This window comes from Chiloscyllium punctatum, chromosome 17 (assembly GCF_047496795.1).
Source record: "Chiloscyllium punctatum isolate Juve2018m chromosome 17, sChiPun1.3, whole genome shotgun sequence".
In the NCBI taxonomy this organism is placed as follows: Eukaryota; Metazoa; Chordata; class Chondrichthyes; order Orectolobiformes; family Hemiscylliidae; genus Chiloscyllium; species Chiloscyllium punctatum.
Genome location: NC_092755.1, coordinates 90,201,370 through 90,219,893, shown reverse-complemented (window position 1 = coordinate 90,219,893; position 18,524 = coordinate 90,201,370). Strand labels below are relative to the sequence as shown.

The following is an 18,524-nucleotide window of genomic DNA, read 5'->3' as shown; positions in this document are numbered from 1 at the left end:
GTGTATAGACAGTAACAGTGGGTATATAGACAGTAACAGTAGGTGTATAGACAGTAACAATGGGTATATAGACAGTAACAGTATGTGTATAGACAGTAACAGTAGGTATATGGACAGTAACAGTGGGTATATGGACAGTAACAGTAGGTATATAGACAGTAACAGTGGGTTTATAGACAGTAACAGTAGGTGTATAGACAGTAACAATGGGTATGTGGACAGTAACAGTAGGTGTATAGACAGTAACAGTGGGTATACGGACAGTAACAGTAGGTGTATGGACAGTAACAGTGGGTATACGGACAGTAACAGTAGGTGTATAGACAGTAACAGTAGGTGTATAGACAGTAACAGTGGGTATATAGGCAGTAACAGTAGGTATATGGACAGTAAGAGTAGGTGTATAGACAGTAACAGTGGGTGTATAGACAGTAACAGTAGGTATATGGACAGTAAGAGGAGGTGTATAGACAGTAACAGTAGGTATATAGACAGTAACAGTAGGTGTATAGACAGTAACAGTAGGTATATGGACAGTAAGAGTAGGTGTATAGACAGTAACAGTAGGTGTATAGACAGTAACAGTAGGTATATAGACAGCAACAGTAGGTGTATAGACAGTAACAGTGGGTATATGGACAGTAAGAGTAGGTGTATAGACAGTAACAGTAGGTGTATAGACAGTAACAGTAGGTATATAGACAGCAACAGTAGGTGTATAGACAGTAAAAGTGGGTATACGGACAGTAACAGTAGGTGTACGGACAGTAACAGTGGGTATACGGACAGTAACAGTAGGTGTATAGACAGTAACAGTAGGTAAATGGACAGTAAGAGTAGGTGTATAGACAGTAACAGGGGGTATATAGACAGTAACAGTAGGTATATGGACAGTAAGAGTAGGTATATAGACAGTAACAGTGGATGTATAGACAGTAACAGTGGGTGTATAGACAGTAACAGGGGGTATATAGACAGTAACAGTCGGTATATGGACAGTAACAGTGGGTATACGGACAGTAACAGTAGGTATATGGACAGGAATGGTAGGTGTATAGACAGTAACAGTAGGTATATGGACAGTAACAGTAGGTGTATAGACAGTAACAGTTAGTTTATGGACAGTAATGGTAAGTATATGGACCGTAACAATAGATGTATGGGCAGTAACAGTGGGTGTATAGACAGTAATGGTGGGTGTACGGACAGTAACAGTTGGTTTATCTACAGTAACGATAGTTGTATGGACAGTAATGGTAGGTGTAAGGATGGTAACATTGGGTGTATGGACCGTAACAGTAGGTGTATAGACAGTAACAGTGAGTGTATAGACAGTAATAGTAGGTGTATGGACAGTAACAGTAGGTGTATAGACAGTAACAGTGGATATATAGACAGTAACAGTGAGTGTATAGACAGTAACAGTAGGTGTATAGACAGTAACAGTGGGTATATGGACAGTAACAGTAGGTGTATAGACAGTAACAGTAGGTGTATCGACAGTAACAGTGGGTATATGGACAGTAACAGTAGGTGTATAGACAGTAACAGTAGGTGTATAAACAGTAACAGTGGGTATATGGACAGTAACAGTAGGTGTATAGACAGTAACAGTGGGTATATAGACAGTAACAGTAGGTATATGGACAGTAACAGTGGGTATATAGACAGTAACAGTAGGTGTATCGACAGTAACAGTGGGTATATAGACAGTAACAGTAGGTGTATAGACAGTAACAGTAGGTGTATAGACAGTAACAGTAGGTATATGGACAGTAACAGTGGGTATATAGACAGTAACAGTAGGTGTATAGACAGTAACAGAGGGTATATAGACAGTAACAGTAGGTGTATAGACAGTAACAGTAGGTGTATAGACAGTAACAGTGGGTATATAGACAGTAACAGTGGGTGTATAGACTGTAACAGTGAGTATATGGACAGCAACAGTAGGTGTATAGACAGTAACAGTGGGTATATAGACAGTAACAGTAGGTGTATAGACAGTAACAGTAGGTGTATAGACAGTAAGAGTGAGTATATGGACAGCAACAGTAGGTGTATAGACAGTAACAGTGGGTATATGGACAGTAACAGTGAGTGTATAGACAGTAACAGTAGGTGTATAGACAGTAACAGTGGGTTTATAGACAGTAACAGTGAGTATATGGACAGCAACAGTAGGTGTATAGACAGTAAAGTGGGTATATGGACAGTAAGAGTAGGTGTATAGACAGTAACAGTGGGTATATAGACAGTAACAGTAGGTGTATAGACAGTAACAGTGGGTATATAGACAGTAACAGTGAGTGTATAGACAGTAAGAGTAGGTGTATAGACAGTAACAGTGGGTGTATAGACAGTAACAGTGAGTATACGGACAGCAACAGTAGGTGTATAGGCAGTAACAGTGGGTATATGGACAGTAACAGTAGGTGTATAGACAGTAACAGTAGGTATATAGACAGTAACAGTAGGTGTATAGACAGTAACAGTAGGTGTATAGACAGTAACAGTGGGTATATGGACAGTTACAGTAGGTGTATAGACAGTAACAGTAGGTGTATAGACAGTAACAGTGGGTATATGGACAGTAACAGTAGGTGTATAGACAGTAACAGTAGGTGTACAGACAGTAACAGTAGGTATATGGACAGTAACAGTGGGTATATGGACAGTAACAGTAGGTGTATAGACAGTAACAGTGGGTATATAGACAGTAACAGTAGGTGTATAGACAGTAACAGTGGGTATATAGACAGTAACAGTGAGTGTATAGACAGTAACAGTAGGTGTATAGACAGTAACAGTGGGTATATAGACAGTAACAGTAGGTGTATAGACAGTAACAGTGGGTGTATAGACAGTAACAGTAGGTGTATAGACAGTAACAGTAGGTGTATAGACAGTAACAGTGGGTATATGGACAGTAACAGTAGGTGTATAGACAGTAACAGTAGGTGTAGAGACAGTAACAGTGGGTATATGGACAGTAACAGTAGGTGTATAGACAGTAACAGTAGGTGTACAGACAGTAACAGTAGGTATATGGACAGTAACAGTGGGTATATGGACAGTAACAGTAGGTGTATGGACAGTAACAGTGGGTATATAGATAGTAACAGTAGGTGTATAGACAGTAACAGTGGGTATATAGACAGTAACAGTAGGTGTATAGACAGTAACAGTAGGTATATAGACAGTAACAGTAGGTGTATAGACAGTAACAGTAGGTGTATAGACAGTAACAGTGGGTATATGGACAATAACAGTAGGTGTATAGACAGTAACAGTGGGTATATAGACAGTAACAGTAGGTGTATAGACAGTAACAGTAGGTGTATAGACAGTAACAGTGGGTATATAGACAGTAACAGTAGGTGTATAGACAGTAACAGTAGGTATATAGACAGTAACAGTAGGTATATAGACACTAACAGTGGGCATATAGACAGTAACAGTAGGTGTATAGACAGTAACAGTAGGTGTACAGACAGTAACAGTAGGTATATGGACAGTAACAGTGGGTATATGGACAGTAACAGTAGGTGTATAGACAGTAACAGTGGGTATATAGACAGTAACAGTAGGTGTATAGACAGTAACAGAGGGTATATAGACAGTAACAGTAGGTGTATAGACAGTAACAGTGGGTATATAGACAGTAACAGTGAGTGTATAGACAGTGACAGTAGGTGTATAGACAGTAACAGTGGGTATATAGACAGTAACAGTAGGTGTATAGACAGTAACAGTGGGTATATAGACAGTAACAGTAGGTGTATAGACAGTAACAGTGGGTATATAGACAGCAACAGTAGGTGTATAGACAGTAACAGTAGGTGTATAGACAGTAACAGTAGGCGTATGGACAGTAACAGTAGGTGTATAGACAGTAACAGTGGGTATATAGACAGTAACAGTAGGTGTATAGACAGTAACAGTAGGTATATAGACAGTAACAGTAGGTGTATAGACAGTAACAGTGGGTATATAGACAGTAACAGTGGGTATATAGACAGTAACAGTAGGTGTACAGACAGTAACAGTAGGTATATGGACAGTAACAGTAGGTGTATAGACAGTAACAGTAGGTGTATAGACAGCAACAGTAGGTGTATAGACAGTAACAGTGGGTATATAGACAGCAACAGTAGGTGTATAGACAGTAACAGTAGGTGTATAGACAGTAACAGTAGGCGTATGGACAGTAACAGTAGGTGTATAGACAGTAACAGTAGGTGTATAGACAGTAACAGTGGGTATATAGACAGTAACAGTAGGTGTATAGACAGTAACAGTAGGTATATAGACAGTAACAGTAGGTATATAGACACTAACAGTGGGCATATAGACAGTAACAGTAGGTGTATAGACAGTAACAGTAGGTGTACAGACAGTAACAGTAGGTATATGGACAGTAACAGTGGGTATATGGACAGTAACAGTAGGTGTATAGACAGTAACAGTGGGTATATAGACAGTAACAGTAGGTGTATAGACAGTAACAGAGGGTATATAGACAGTAACAGTAGGTGTATAGACAGTAACAGTGGGTATATAGACAGTAACAGTGAGTGTATAGACAGTGACAGTAGGTGTATAGACAGTAACAGTGGGTATATAGACAGTAACAGTAGGTGTATAGACAGTAACAGTGGGTATATAGACAGTAACAGTGGGTATATAGACAGTAACAGTAGGTGTATGGACAGTAACAGTGTGTATATAGACAGTAACAGTAGGTGTACAGACAGTAACAGTAGGTATATGGACAGTAACAGTGGGTATATGGACAGTAACAGTAGGTGTATAGACAGTAACAGTGGGTATATAGACAGTAACTGTAGGTGTATAGACAGTAACAGTAGGTGTATAGACAGTAACAGTGGGTATATAGACAGTAACAGTAGGTGTATAGACAGTAACAGTAGGTATATAGACAGTAACAGTAGGTATATAGACAGTAACAGTGGGCATATAGACAGTAACAGTAGGTGTATAGACAGTAACAGTAGGTGTACAGACAGTAACAGTAGGTATATGGACAGTAACAGTGGGTATATGGACAGTAACAGTAGGTGTATAGACAGTAACAGTGGGTATATAGACAGTAACAGTAGGTGTATAGACAGTAACAGAGGGTATATAGACAGTAACAGTAGGTATATAGACAGTAACAGTGGGTGTATAGACAGTAACAGTAGGTGTACAGACAGTAACAGTAGGTATATGGACAGTAACAGTGGGTATATGGACAGTAACAGTAGGTGTATAGACAGTAACAGTGTGTATATAGACAGTAACAGTAGGTGTATAGACAGTAACAGAGGGTATATAGACAGTAACAGTAGGTGTATAGACAGTAACAGTGGGTATATAGACAGTAACAGTGAGTGTATAGACAGTAACAGTAGGTGTATAGACAGTAACAGTGGGTATATAGACAGTAACAGTAGGTGTATAGACAGTAACAGTGGGTATATAGACAGCAACAGTAGGTGTATAGACAGTAACAGTAGGTGTATAGACAGTAACAGTAGGCGTATGGACAGTAACAGTAGGTGTATAGACAGTAACAGTGGGTATATAGACAGTAACAGTAGGTGTATAGACAGTAACAGTAGGTATTTAGACAGTAACAGTAGGTGTATAGACAGTAACAGTGGGTATATAGACAGTAACAGTAGGTGTATAGACAGTAACAGTAGGTGTATAGACAGTAACAGTGGGTATATGGACAATAACAGTAGGTGTATAGACAGTAACAGTGGGTATATAGACAGTAACAGTAGGTGTATAGACAGTAACAGTAGGTGTATAGACAGTAACAGTGGGTATATGGACAGTAACAATAGGTGTATAGACAGTAACAGTAGGTGTATAGACAGTAACAGTGGGTATATAGACAGTAACAGTAGGTGTATAGACAGCAACAGTAGGTGTATAGACAGTAACAGTGGGTATATAGACAGTAACAGTAGGTGTATAGACAGTAACAGTAGGTATATAGACAGTAACTGTAGGTGTATCGACAGCAACAGTAGGTGTATAGACAGTAACAGTGGGTATATGGACAATAACAGTAGGTGTATAGACAGTAACAGTGGGTATATAGACAGTAACAGTAGGTGTATAGACAGTAACAGTAGGTATATAGACAGTAACAGTAGGTATATAGACAGTAACAGTGGGCATATAGACAGTAACAGTAGGTGTATAGACAGTAACAGTAGGTGTACAGACAGTAACAGTAGGTATATGGACAGTAACAGTGGGTATATGGACAGTAACAGTAGGTGTATAGACAGTAACAGTGGGTATATAGACAGTAACAGTAGGTGTATAGACAGTAACAGTGGGTATATAGACAGTAACAGTGAGTGTATAGACAGTGACAGTAGGTGTATAGACAGTAACAGTGGGTATATAGACAGTAACAGTAGGTGTATAGACAGTAACAGTGGGTATATAGACAGTAACAGTAGTTGTATAGACAGTAACAGTAGGTGTATAGACAGTAACAGTGGGTATATAGACAGTAACAGTAGGTGTATAGACAGTAACAGTGAGTGTATAGACAGTAACAGTAGGTGTATAGACAGTAACAGTGGGTATATAGACAGTAACAGTAGGTGTATAGACAGTAACAGTGAGTGTATAGACAGTAACAGTAGGCGTATGGACAGTAACAGTAGGTGTATAGACAGTAACAGTGGGTATATAGACAGTAACAGTAGGTGTATAGACAGTAACAGTGAGTGTATAGACAGTAACAGTAGGTGTATAGACAGTAACAGTGGGTATATAGACAGCAACAGTAGGTGTATAGACAGTAACTGTGGGTATATGGACAGTAACAGTAGGTGTATAGACAGTAACAGTGGGTATATAGACAGTAACAGTAGGTGTATAGACAGTAACAATGGGTATATAGACAGTAACAGTAGGTGTATAGACAGTAACAGTAGGTGTACAGACAGTAACAGTAGGTGTATAGACAGTAACAGTAGGTATATAGACAGTAACAGTGGGTATCTAGACAGTAACAGTAGGTGTATAGACAGTGACAGTGGGTATATAGACAGTAACAGTAGGTGTATAGACAGTAACAGTAGGTATATGGACAGTAACAGTGGGAATATGGACAGTAACAGTAGGTATATAGACAGTAACAGTGGGTATATAGACAGTAACAGTAGGTGTATAGACAGTAACAATGGGTATGTGGACAGTAACAGTAGGTGTATAGACAGTAACAGTGGGTATACGGACAGTAACAGTAGGTGTATGGACAGTAACAGTGGGTATACGGACAGTAACAGTAGGTGTATAGACAGTAACAGTAGGTGTATAGACAGTAACAGTGGGTATATAGACAGTAACAGTAGGTATATGGACAGTAAGAGTAGGTGTATAGACAGTAACAGTGGGTGTATAGACAGTAACAGTAGGTATATGGACAGTAAGAGGAGGTGTATAGACAGTAACAGTAGGTATATAGACAGTAAGAGTAGGTGTATAGACAGTAACAGTAGGTATATGGACAGTAAGAGTAGGTGTATAGACAGTAACAGTAGGTGTATAGACAGTAACAGTAGGTAAATAGACAGCAACAGTAGGTGTATAGACAGTAACAGTGGGTATATGGACAGTAAGAGTAGGTGTATAGACAGTAACAGTAGGTGTATAGACAGTAACAGTAGGTATATAGACAGCAACAGTAGGTGTATAGACAGTAACAGTGGGTATACGGACAGTAACAGTAGGTGTACGGACAGTAACAGTGGGTATACGGACAGTAACAGTAGGTGTATAGACAGTAACAGTAGGTAAATGGACAGTAAGAGTAGGTGTATAGACAGTAACAGGGGGTATATAGACAGTAACAGTAGGTATATGGACAGTAAGAGTAGGTATATAGACAGTAACAGTGGATGTATAGACAGTAACAGTGGGTGTATAGACAGTAACAGGGGGTATATAGACAGTAACAGTCGGTATATGGACAGTAACAGTGGGTATACGGACAGTAACAGTAGGTATATGGACAGGAATGGTAGGTGTATAGACAGTAACAGTAGGTATATGGACAGTAACAGTAGGTGTATAGACAGTAACAGTTAGTTTATGGACAGCAATGGTAAGTATATGGACCGTAACAATAGATGTATGGGCAGTAACAGTGGGTGTATAGACAGTAATGGTGGGTGTACGGACAGTAACAGTTGGTTTATCTACAGTAACGATAGTTGTATGGACAGTAATGGTAGGTGTAAGGATGGTAACATTGGGTGTATGGACCGTAACAGTAGGTGTATAGACAGTAACAGTGAGTGTATAGACAGTAATAGTAGGTGTATGGACAGTAACAGTAGGTGTATAGACAGTAACAGTGGATATATAGACAGTAACAGTGAGTGTATAGACAGTAACAGTAGGTGTATAGACAGTAACAGTGGGTATATGGACAGTAACAGTAGGTGTATAGACAGTAACAGTAGGTGTATAGACAGTAACAGTGGGTATATGGACAGTAACAGTAGGTGTATAGACAGTAACAGTAGGTGTATAAACAGTAACAGTGGGTATATGGACAGTAACAGTAGGTGTATAGACCGTAACAGTGGGTATATAGACAGTAACAGTAGGTATATGGACAGTAACAGTGGGTATATAGACAGTAACAGTAGGTGTATCGACAGTAACAGTGGGTATATAGACAGTAACAGTAGGTGTATAGACAGTAACAGTAGGTGTATAGACAGTAACAGTAGGTATATGGACAGTAACAGTGGGTATATAGACAGTAACAGTAGGTGTATAGACAGTAACAGAGGGTATATAGACAGTAACAGTAGGTGTATAGACAGTAACAGTAGGTGTATAGACAGTAACAGTGGGTATATAGACAGTAACAGTGGGTGTATAGACTGTAACAGTGAGTATATGGACAGCAACAGTAGGTGTATAGACAGTAACAGTGGGTATATAGACAGTAACAGTAGGTGTATAGACAGTAACAGTAGGTGTATAGACAGTAACAGTGAGTATATGGACAGCAACAGTAGGTGTATAGACAGTAACAGTGGGTATATGGACAGTAACAGTGAGTGTATAGACAGTAACAGTAGGTGTATAGACAGTAACAGTGGGTGTATAGACAGTAACAGTGAGTATATGGACAGCAACAGTAGGTGTATAGACAGTAACAGTGGGTATATGGACAGTAAGAGTAGGTGTATAGACAGTAACAGTGGGTATATAGACAGTAACAGTAGGTGTATAGACAGTAACAGTGGGTATATAGACATTAACAGTGAGTGTATAGACAGTAAGAGTAGGTGTATAGACAGTAACAGTGGGTGTATAGACAGTAACAGTGAGTATACGGACAGCAACAGTAGGTGTATAGGCAGTAACAGTGGGTATATGGACAGTAACAGTAGGTGTATAGACAGTAACAGTAGGTATATAGACAGTAACAGTAGGTGTATAGACAGTAACAGTAGGTGTATAGACAGTAACAGTGGGTATATGGACAGTAACAGTAGGTGTATAGACAGTAACAGTAGGTGTATAGACAGTAACAGTGGGTATATGGACAGTAACAGTAGGTGTATAGACAGTAACAGTAGGTGTACAGACAGTAACAGTAGGTATATGGACAGTAACAGTGGGTATATGGACAGTAACAGTAGGTGTATAGACAGTAACAGTGGGTATATAGACAGTAACAGTAGGTGTATAGACAGTAACAGTGGGTATATAGACAGTAACAGTGAGTGTATAGACAGTAACAGTAGGTGTATAGACAGTAACAGTGGGTATATAGACAGTAACAGTAGGTGTATAGACAGTAACAGTGGGTATATAGACAGTAACAGTGAGTGTATAGACAGTAACAGTAGGTGTATAGACAGTAACAGTGGGTATATGGACAGTAACAGTAGGTGTATAGACAGTAACAGTAGGTGTATAGACAGTAACAGTGGGTATATGGACAGTAACAGTAGGTGTATAGACAGTAACAGTAGGTGTACAGACAGTAACAGTAGGTATATGGACAGTAACAGTGGGTATATGGACAGTAACAGTAGGTGTATGGACAGTAACAGTGGGTATATAGATAGTAACAGTAGGTGTATAGACAGTAACAGTGGGTATATAGACAGTAACAGTAGGTGTATAGACAGTAACAGTAGGTATATAGACAGTAACAGTAGGTGTATAGACAGTAACAGTAGGTGTATAGACAGTAACAGTGGGTATATGGACAATAACAGTAGGTGTATAGACAGTAACAGTGGGTATATAGACAGTAACAGTAGGTGTATAGACAGTAACAGTAGGTGTATAGACAGTAACAGTGGGTATATAGACAGTAACAGTAGGTGTATAGACAGTAACAGTAGGTATATAGACAGTAACAGTAGGTATATAGACACTAACAGTGGGCATATAGACAGTAACAGTAGGTGTATAGACAGTAACAGTAGGTGTACAGACAGTAACAGTAGGTATATGGACAGTAACAGTGGGTATATGGACAGTAACAGTAGGTGTATAGACAGTAACAGTGGGTATATAGACAGTAACAGTAGGTGTATAGACAGTAACAGAGGGTATATAGACAGTAACAGTAGGTGTATAGACAGTAACAGTGGGTATATAGACAGTAACAGTGAGTGTATAGACAGTGACAGTAGGTGTATAGACAGTAACAGTGGGTATATAGACAGTAACAGTAGGTGTATAGACAGTAACAGTGGGTATATAGACAGCAACAGTAGGTGTATAGACAGTAACAGTAGGCGTATGGACAGTAACAGTAGGTGTATAGACAGTAACAGTGGGTATATAGACAGTAACAGTAGGTGTATAGACAGTAACAGTAGGTATATAGACAGTAACAGTAGGTGTATAGACAGTAACAGTGGGTATATAGACAGTAACAGTGGGTATATAGACAGTAACAGTAGGTGTACAGACAGTAACAGTAGGTATATGGACAGTAACAGTAGGTGTATAGACAGTAACAGTAGGTGTATAGACAGCAACATTAGGTGTATAGACAGTAACAGTGGGTATATAGACAGCAACAGTAGGTGTATAGACAGTAACAGTAGGTGTATAGACAGTAACAGTAGGCGTATGGACAGTAACAGTAGGTGTATAGACAGTAACAGTGGGTATATAGACAGTAACAGTAGGTGTATAGACAGTAACAGTAGGTATATAGACAGTAACAGTAGGTGTATAGACAGTAACAGTGGGTATATAGACAGTAACAGTGGGTATATAGACAGTAACAGTAGGTGTATGGACAGTAACAGTGGGTATATAGACAGTAACAGTAGGTGTACAGACAGTAACAGTAGGTATATGGACAGTAACAGTGGGTATATGGACAGTAACAGTAGGTGTATAGACAGTAACAGTGGGTATATAGACAGTAACTGTAGGTGTATAGACAGTAACAGTAGGTGTATAGACAGTAACAGTGGGTATATAGACAGTAACAGTAGGTGTATAGACAGTAACAGTAGGTATATAGACAGTAACAGTAGGTATATAGACAGTAACAGTGGGCATATAGACAGTAACAGTAGGTGTATAGACAGTAACAGTAGGTGTACAGACAGTAACAGTAGGTATATGGACAGTAACAGTGGGTATATGGACAGTAACAGTAGGTGTATAGACAGTAACAGTGGGTATATAGACAGTAACAGTAGGTGTATAGACAGTAACAGAGGGTATATAGACAGTAACAGTAGGTATATAGACAGTAACAGTGGGTGTATAGACAGTAACAGTAGGTGTACAGACAGTAACAGTAGGTATATGGACAGTAACAGTGGGTATATGGACAGTAACAGTAGGTGTATAGACAGTAACAGTGTGTATATAGACAGTAACAGTAGGTGTATAGACAGTAACAGAGGGTATATAGACAGTAACAGTAGGTGTATAGACAGTAACAGTGGGTATATAGACAGTAACAGTGAGTGTATAGACAGTAACAGTAGGTGTATAGACAGTAACAGTGGGTATATAGACAGTAACAGTAGGTGTATAGACAGTAACAGTGGGTATATAGACAGCAACAGTAGGTGTATAGACAGTAACAGTAGGTGTATAGACAGTAACAGTAGGCGTATGGACAGTAACAGTAGGTGTATAGACAGTAACAGTGGGTATATAGACAGTAACAGTAGGTGTATAGACAGTAACAGTAGGTATATAGACAGTAACAGTAGGTGTATAGACAGTAACAGTGGGTATATAGACAGTAACAGTGGGTATATAGACAGTAACAGTAGCTGTATGGACAGTAACAGTGGGTATATAGACAGTAACAGTAGGTGTATAGACAGTAACAGTGGGTATATAGACAGTAACAGTGGGTATATAGACAGTAACAGTAGGTGTATGGACAGTAACAGTGGGTATATAGACAGTAACAGTAGGTGTATGGACAGTAACAGTGGGTATATAGACAGTAACAGTGAGTGTATAGACAGTAACAGTAGGTGTATAGACAGTACCAGTAGGTGTATAAACAGTAACAGTGGGTATATGGACAGCAACAGTAGGTGTATAGACAGTAACAGTGGGTGTATAGACAGCAACAGTAGGTGTATAGACAGTAACAGTGGGTATATAGACAGTAAAAGTAGGTGTATAGACAGCAACAGTAGGTGTATAGACAGTAATAGTAGGTGTATAGACAGCAACAGTAGGTGTATAGACAGTAACAGTGGGTATATAGACAGTAACAGTAGGTGTATAGACAGTAACAGTGGGTATATGGACAATAACAGTAGGTGTATAGACAGTAACAGTGGGCATATAGACAGTAACAGTAGGTGTATAGACAGTAACAGTATGTGTACAGACAGTAACAGTAGGTGTACAGACAGTAACAGTGGGTATATGGACAGTAACAGTAGGTATATAGACAGTAACAGTGGGTATATGGACAGTAACAGTAGGTGTATAGACAGTAACAGTAGGTTTATAGACAGTAACAGTGGGTATATGGACAGTAACAGTAGGTATATAGACAGTAACAGTGGGTATATGGACAGTAACAGTAGGTGTATAGACAGTAACAGTAGGTGTATAGACAGTAACAGTAGGTATATGGACAGTAACAGTAGGTATATAGACAGTAACAGTGGGTATATGGACAGTAGCAGTAGGTGTATAGACAGTAACAGTAGGTGTACCGACAGTAACAGTGGGCATATAGACAGTAACAGTAGGTGTATAGACAGTAACAGTAGGTGTACAGACAGTAACAGTAGGTATATGGACAGTAACAGTAGGTATATAGACAGTAACAGTGGGTATATGGACAGTAACAGTAGGTGTATAGACAGTAACAGTGGGTATACGGACAGTAACAGTAGGTGTATAGACAGCAACAGTAGGTGTACAGACAGTAACAGTGGGTATAGGGACAGTAACAGTAGGTGTACGGACAGTATCAGTAGGTATATGGACAGGAATGGTAGGTGTATAGACAGTAACAGTGGGTATATAGACAGTAACAGTAGGTGTATAGACAGTAACAGTAGGTGTATAGACAGTAACAGTGGGTATATGGACAGTAACAGTAGGTGTACGGACAGTAACAGTGGGTATATAGACAGTAACAGTAGGTGTACGGACAGTAACAGTGGGTATATAGACAGTAACAGTAGGTGTATAGACAGTAACAGTGGGTATATGGACAGGAATGGTAGGTGTATAGACAGTAACAGTGGGTATATGGACAGGAATGGTAGGTGTATGGACAGTAACAGTTAGTTTATGGACAGTAATGGTAAGTATATGGACCGTAACAATAGATGTATGGGCAGTAACAGTGGGTGTATAGACAGTAATGGTGGGTGTACGGACAGTAACAGTTGGTTTATCTACAGTAACGATAGTTGTATGGACAGTAATGGTAGGTGTAAGGATGGTAACATTGGGTGTATGGACCGTAACAGTAGGTGTATGGACTGGTCTGACTATGTTTACATTGGTATGGTCATGTTTACACAGGTATGACTATGTTTACACAGATATGGTCATGCTCAACCGAAGTTGTCAAAAACTGACAGCACACAATTATTGCTTTCAGGAAGGCAAATGGTATATTGGTCTTCATTGCAAGAATATGAATTCAGACATAGAGATGTCTTACTGCAGCTATACAGGGCCTTGTTGAGACCCCACCTGCAGTCCTGAGTGGGATTTTAGTCTCCCTGCCTGAGAGAGCCATGTATTGAGCAAAGAGAGAGTGATCACTAGGCTTATACCAGGGATGGCAGGACTGACCTATGAGGAGAGATTGATTCGATTGGGCCTGATTTCAATAGAGTTCGGAAAGATGTAGAGAGATTATTTGATTGAAATGCCTAAAATTCTAACACTGCTTGACAGACTGAGGTGAAGCAGGATGGTTGGAGAGTCTAGAAACAAGAGTTACAATCTCAGGATACAGGTTATTGTGCACAAATTGATTTCTGGGTTTCTTGTTATGTTCTGTTGTGAGGCTTCAGAACCAACCACAAATCTTTCTTCTAGTACAGACACATTGGGCCAAATGACATCCTTATGCACCACAACAATATTGTCATCCTGCTAGTCCAATATTGTCATTACTGCTGTTCAGTAATGGCGGGGAATGGTTCACGATAAATCTCTGCAGAAGAGGCTCTTATCTGAATGAACCAGGTCAGTTTAATGACAACTCAGTAACTGTATATGTGTTCCTCTAACTTTCAGGCAGATTGACTATTGCTAACTGGAGGTTGAGAAGCCATGTTCACCTCCTTGCTGTTCAACAGCTACCTGCTCTTGATTACAACAGCCTGAAGCCAAGGCGGCACGGTGGCTCAGTGGTTAGCACTGCTGCTTCACAGCACCAGGAACCCGGGTTCAATTCTACCCTCAGGGGCAATTGTCTGTGTGGAGTTTGCACATTCTCCCATCGGTTTCCTCTGGGTTTGCCATGGCTATGCTAAATTGCCTGTAGTGTGCAGGGATGAACAGGCTAGGTAGATTGGCCATAGTGTCCAGGTGGAATAGCCATGGGGAATGGAGGGTGATAGGGGGGATGCTCTTCCAAAGGTTGTTGTAAACTCAATGGGCCAAATGATCTGCTTCTGCACTGTAGGGATCCTATGATATGAAGACGTAATGTTCCATGCACTGAAGAATGGGTGGAGCTTCAGCTTGCCTCACACAATATTTCCGACATGACAACGATGACTGTAAAGCACTTTGAGATCTCTTTTGGTCATGAAATGAGCTATATAAATGCAATTTTATTAAATCTCTGATTGTGTTTCCACTCCAGTCATTTGTTGATGTATGCTTGTTTATATTTTGAGTGTGAAATTGCAATGGAACCCTAAATGTTGCTTATATTCTGAAAGGGAAAGATAAGAAAGTATAATGATAGACCACCAGGTGGCAGTATGAGGCAGCACTAACAGAAATAAGAACTTAATTCTTATGATGAACCTGAATGGGGAATATGACAGGCTGAGCTCCTGAGTTGCTGCTTTGATTTGTGTTATACTTACAATCAAAATTATTTCTATACCTTTCTCTTTGTTTAATCACATGCAGATCAAAATTATTTCTACACACTTTATTTAAAAACACAGAAACACACACAGGTCAAAATTATCTCGACATATTTCTCTTTACTTTAATACACAGAGACAATATTGCAAACAAATCCCTTCAATATGTTGCCCCTGTTGTCAATTCCTAACTGGGATGTTTGGTGTCACTCCTAGTGCCTATGTCCCACACCCACGTCTCATTGTATGGTTTACAGCCATTCCCTACCCTTCCCCAGTTTCTGACATGGCCATCTCTCATCATATCCCACCTGCCATCCCCCCTCCTAAAGAAAAGGCAATTCAAGGTACAATGTTTGACGCCTCTCTGAGGCCGAATCAAACCTTTTGTAATGTTGGTGTCATTTTTGACTCCATAACTAGCTCCCCACCACTTGATTATAACGTCACCAAGAGTCGCACCCAACTCCATCCTGTGCCAGCTGCTGTACCCCTCATACAGTGCCCTGTTACCCAGCCTCCCACATTCTACCCTCCACAAACTTCCTTTGTCTGTTTGTCGATGGTCTGTGGACGTAGCTGGCAAGGCTACCAACGACTGTCCACCCCTAACCATCCACGAAGGGGTATTGGTCAGCTGCTTTCTGGAAATGTTGCCCTGTTCAAGCTGTGAGGAACCAGAAGAACTTGCGAATAGCATTTGCTTATTCCAGTACAACCACTGTGTTCATTTTCAAGTATCACTGGTGTTTAAGTTCGTTTTTCCATCTCAAGAGGTAGGTCCAAGCTGAAACAGTAAAGGATTGCTGATAAAATTCCAGGTTTTGATGGTATCCTGGTTCAAGAAGATCATTATACAAAGCAAATATGCTGCAAGATTAGACTGCTAATGAATTGAATTTCCAACTTGGATTGAGTGCATCTGAAATAGAGCATCACACTTGTTTAATAATGGTCACAAAATGACTGGTTTGTTATAAAAATCCAGCTGGGACAGTAATGTCGTTCAGCAAAGCTATCAGCCACCTTTACCCAGTCTGACCTTTCTGTGACTTCAGAACTATCATTGGATCTTCCACCCTCTGCCATTCAACTTGAGGCTGTCATCAACTCTGTTGTTCTTTCACACCAGATCCAATTCACCCATCATTCCTTGCACTTCCTCACATACATTGGCTTCTGGTCAATCCATGCCTGGATTTTAAAATTCTCATCCTTGTTTTCAAATCCCTCTCTGGCCTCATATCTCTGTAATCTCCTCCAGCCCCACAACTCTGGGAGATCTCTGGCCTTTTCCTCCACTGTCAGCAGTTGTGCCCACATGTGCCTGAACCCGAGGTCAGTAATTCCCTCCTGAAACATTTCCACCTCTCCTTCTGCCTGAAAGACATTCCTTTCACTTCCATGAACATTTGTAGGTAGGTTTTTCAAAATCATGAGAGGACTGCAGAGAGTAGATAGGGAGAAGCTCTTCTTGCTGGTAAAAGGAACAAGAGTGAGAGGACACAGATTCAATGTGATGTGAGAATGAAAAAATCTCTATCACACCGTGCATCGTCAGGGTCTGGAGATGTGGGGGAGAGAGGTTCAACTGAGACATTCAAGAGGTATTGGATGATTGTTTGCAAGGGTGTGGGGAGAAAGCAGGAGATTGGCTCTGGGTAATGAAGCTCAATTGAAGAGCCATTGCAGGTATGATGGGCCAAATGGCCTCTGCTGGTGCTGTAACAATTCCGTGACTTTGTGCCCTAAGGTCACCTTATGCGACTCGGTGTAAAATTATGCTTAGTCACACTCCTGTCAAGCAAATTGCAAATGTGTTTTACAATGTTAAAGATGCTAATTAAATGCAGGCTATTGTTGTTGCTTTTCTACTTCCTGCACCAATACTCTAGTAGATGGAAGTGGAGTTGGGCAATCAAGTGGCTTTGGGTGAGTTGGCACGAATTGAATCAAATGAATTGAATTAGCTTTAAGGTCATTTATCAGACAGACCTGCTGAAGTGGGTGGATGTTTGGCATTGATGCCCCTGGTTCTGTGGGCAGTAACCACATCACTGATTGTGTGCTCTGTTTTCTTTAACAGGACTGAGCTGCATTTGCACCAGATGGCAGACAGTCAGATATTTGGAATTTTACCATTGGCAAAGGTAAGCGAAGCTGAGGACTGTGTTGTGGTTCAGAGGAAGCAGCTGATGGTGGGTTTTTCTCATGCATGTGGCAGACATGTACCAGAGGCCTGGTATGGTTCGGGCAGGGGTACATAACAACGGTGCCAGGCAGCACAATGTGAGGGGCACAGTCAGGAAATCCTCATGGCGCTGAGGAAGACATTTCACTCTGCAGTATGTTTATTCCCAGTTGATCATGAGCCCCATATATTTTACGTTGCAATTTTGATCTCACCCTTTGAAACTTTGTCTCTTTAGATAGGAAAACTCCGAATGCTCCTCATTATAATCCCCTTCAAAATATTCATTACAGATATTCTGTGGGGAACAAGATGCTTGTCTAATTTATTGAGAGAGGAATTACATATTCATTCTATAATATTGTCAGTGTTGACGTGTCTTGTTTTACAGGATGTGGGTCTCACCGGCAAAACCACCATTAATTGCCCATTCCCTAACTGCACCCTGAAAAGGCAGCTTCCTGAACTGGTCCAGTCATTGGCAAGACTATACATAATATAGGGACTACCCTGTCCCTAATTACTCCAGTGAAGGGGGTAGTGATTCATTTTGTTTAACTGCTACACTCACAATGTTGTCAGGGGGAGAATTCTAGGATGTTGAACCAGTGATAGTGAAGGAACAGTGATGTGTTTGCTGGTCAGGATGGTGAATGGCTTGGAGGGGAACCCGTGGGGTTGGTGTTCCCATGTATCTGCTGCCCTCATCCTTCTGGGTGGTAGTGTTGTAAATTTGGACGCTG

At 40.3% G+C, this 18,524-nt stretch overlaps 1 protein-coding gene across 6 annotated transcripts in view; it reads left to right on the top strand.

Annotated features, from left to right (window-relative positions):
- The window catches only part of LOC140488098 (unconventional myosin-XVIIIb-like), a 483,418-nt gene that overhangs the window by 193,240 nt on the left and 271,654 nt on the right, over positions 1 to 18,524 (top strand). For all 6 annotated transcript variants that reach the window (XM_072587853.1, XM_072587851.1, XM_072587852.1 and 3 more), the window contains one exon: positions 17,677 to 17,740. In XM_072587853.1, the coding sequence (XP_072443954.1) occupies positions 17,677 to 17,740 (64 nt within the window). The remainder of the gene's footprint in view (positions 1 to 17,676; positions 17,741 to 18,524) is intronic.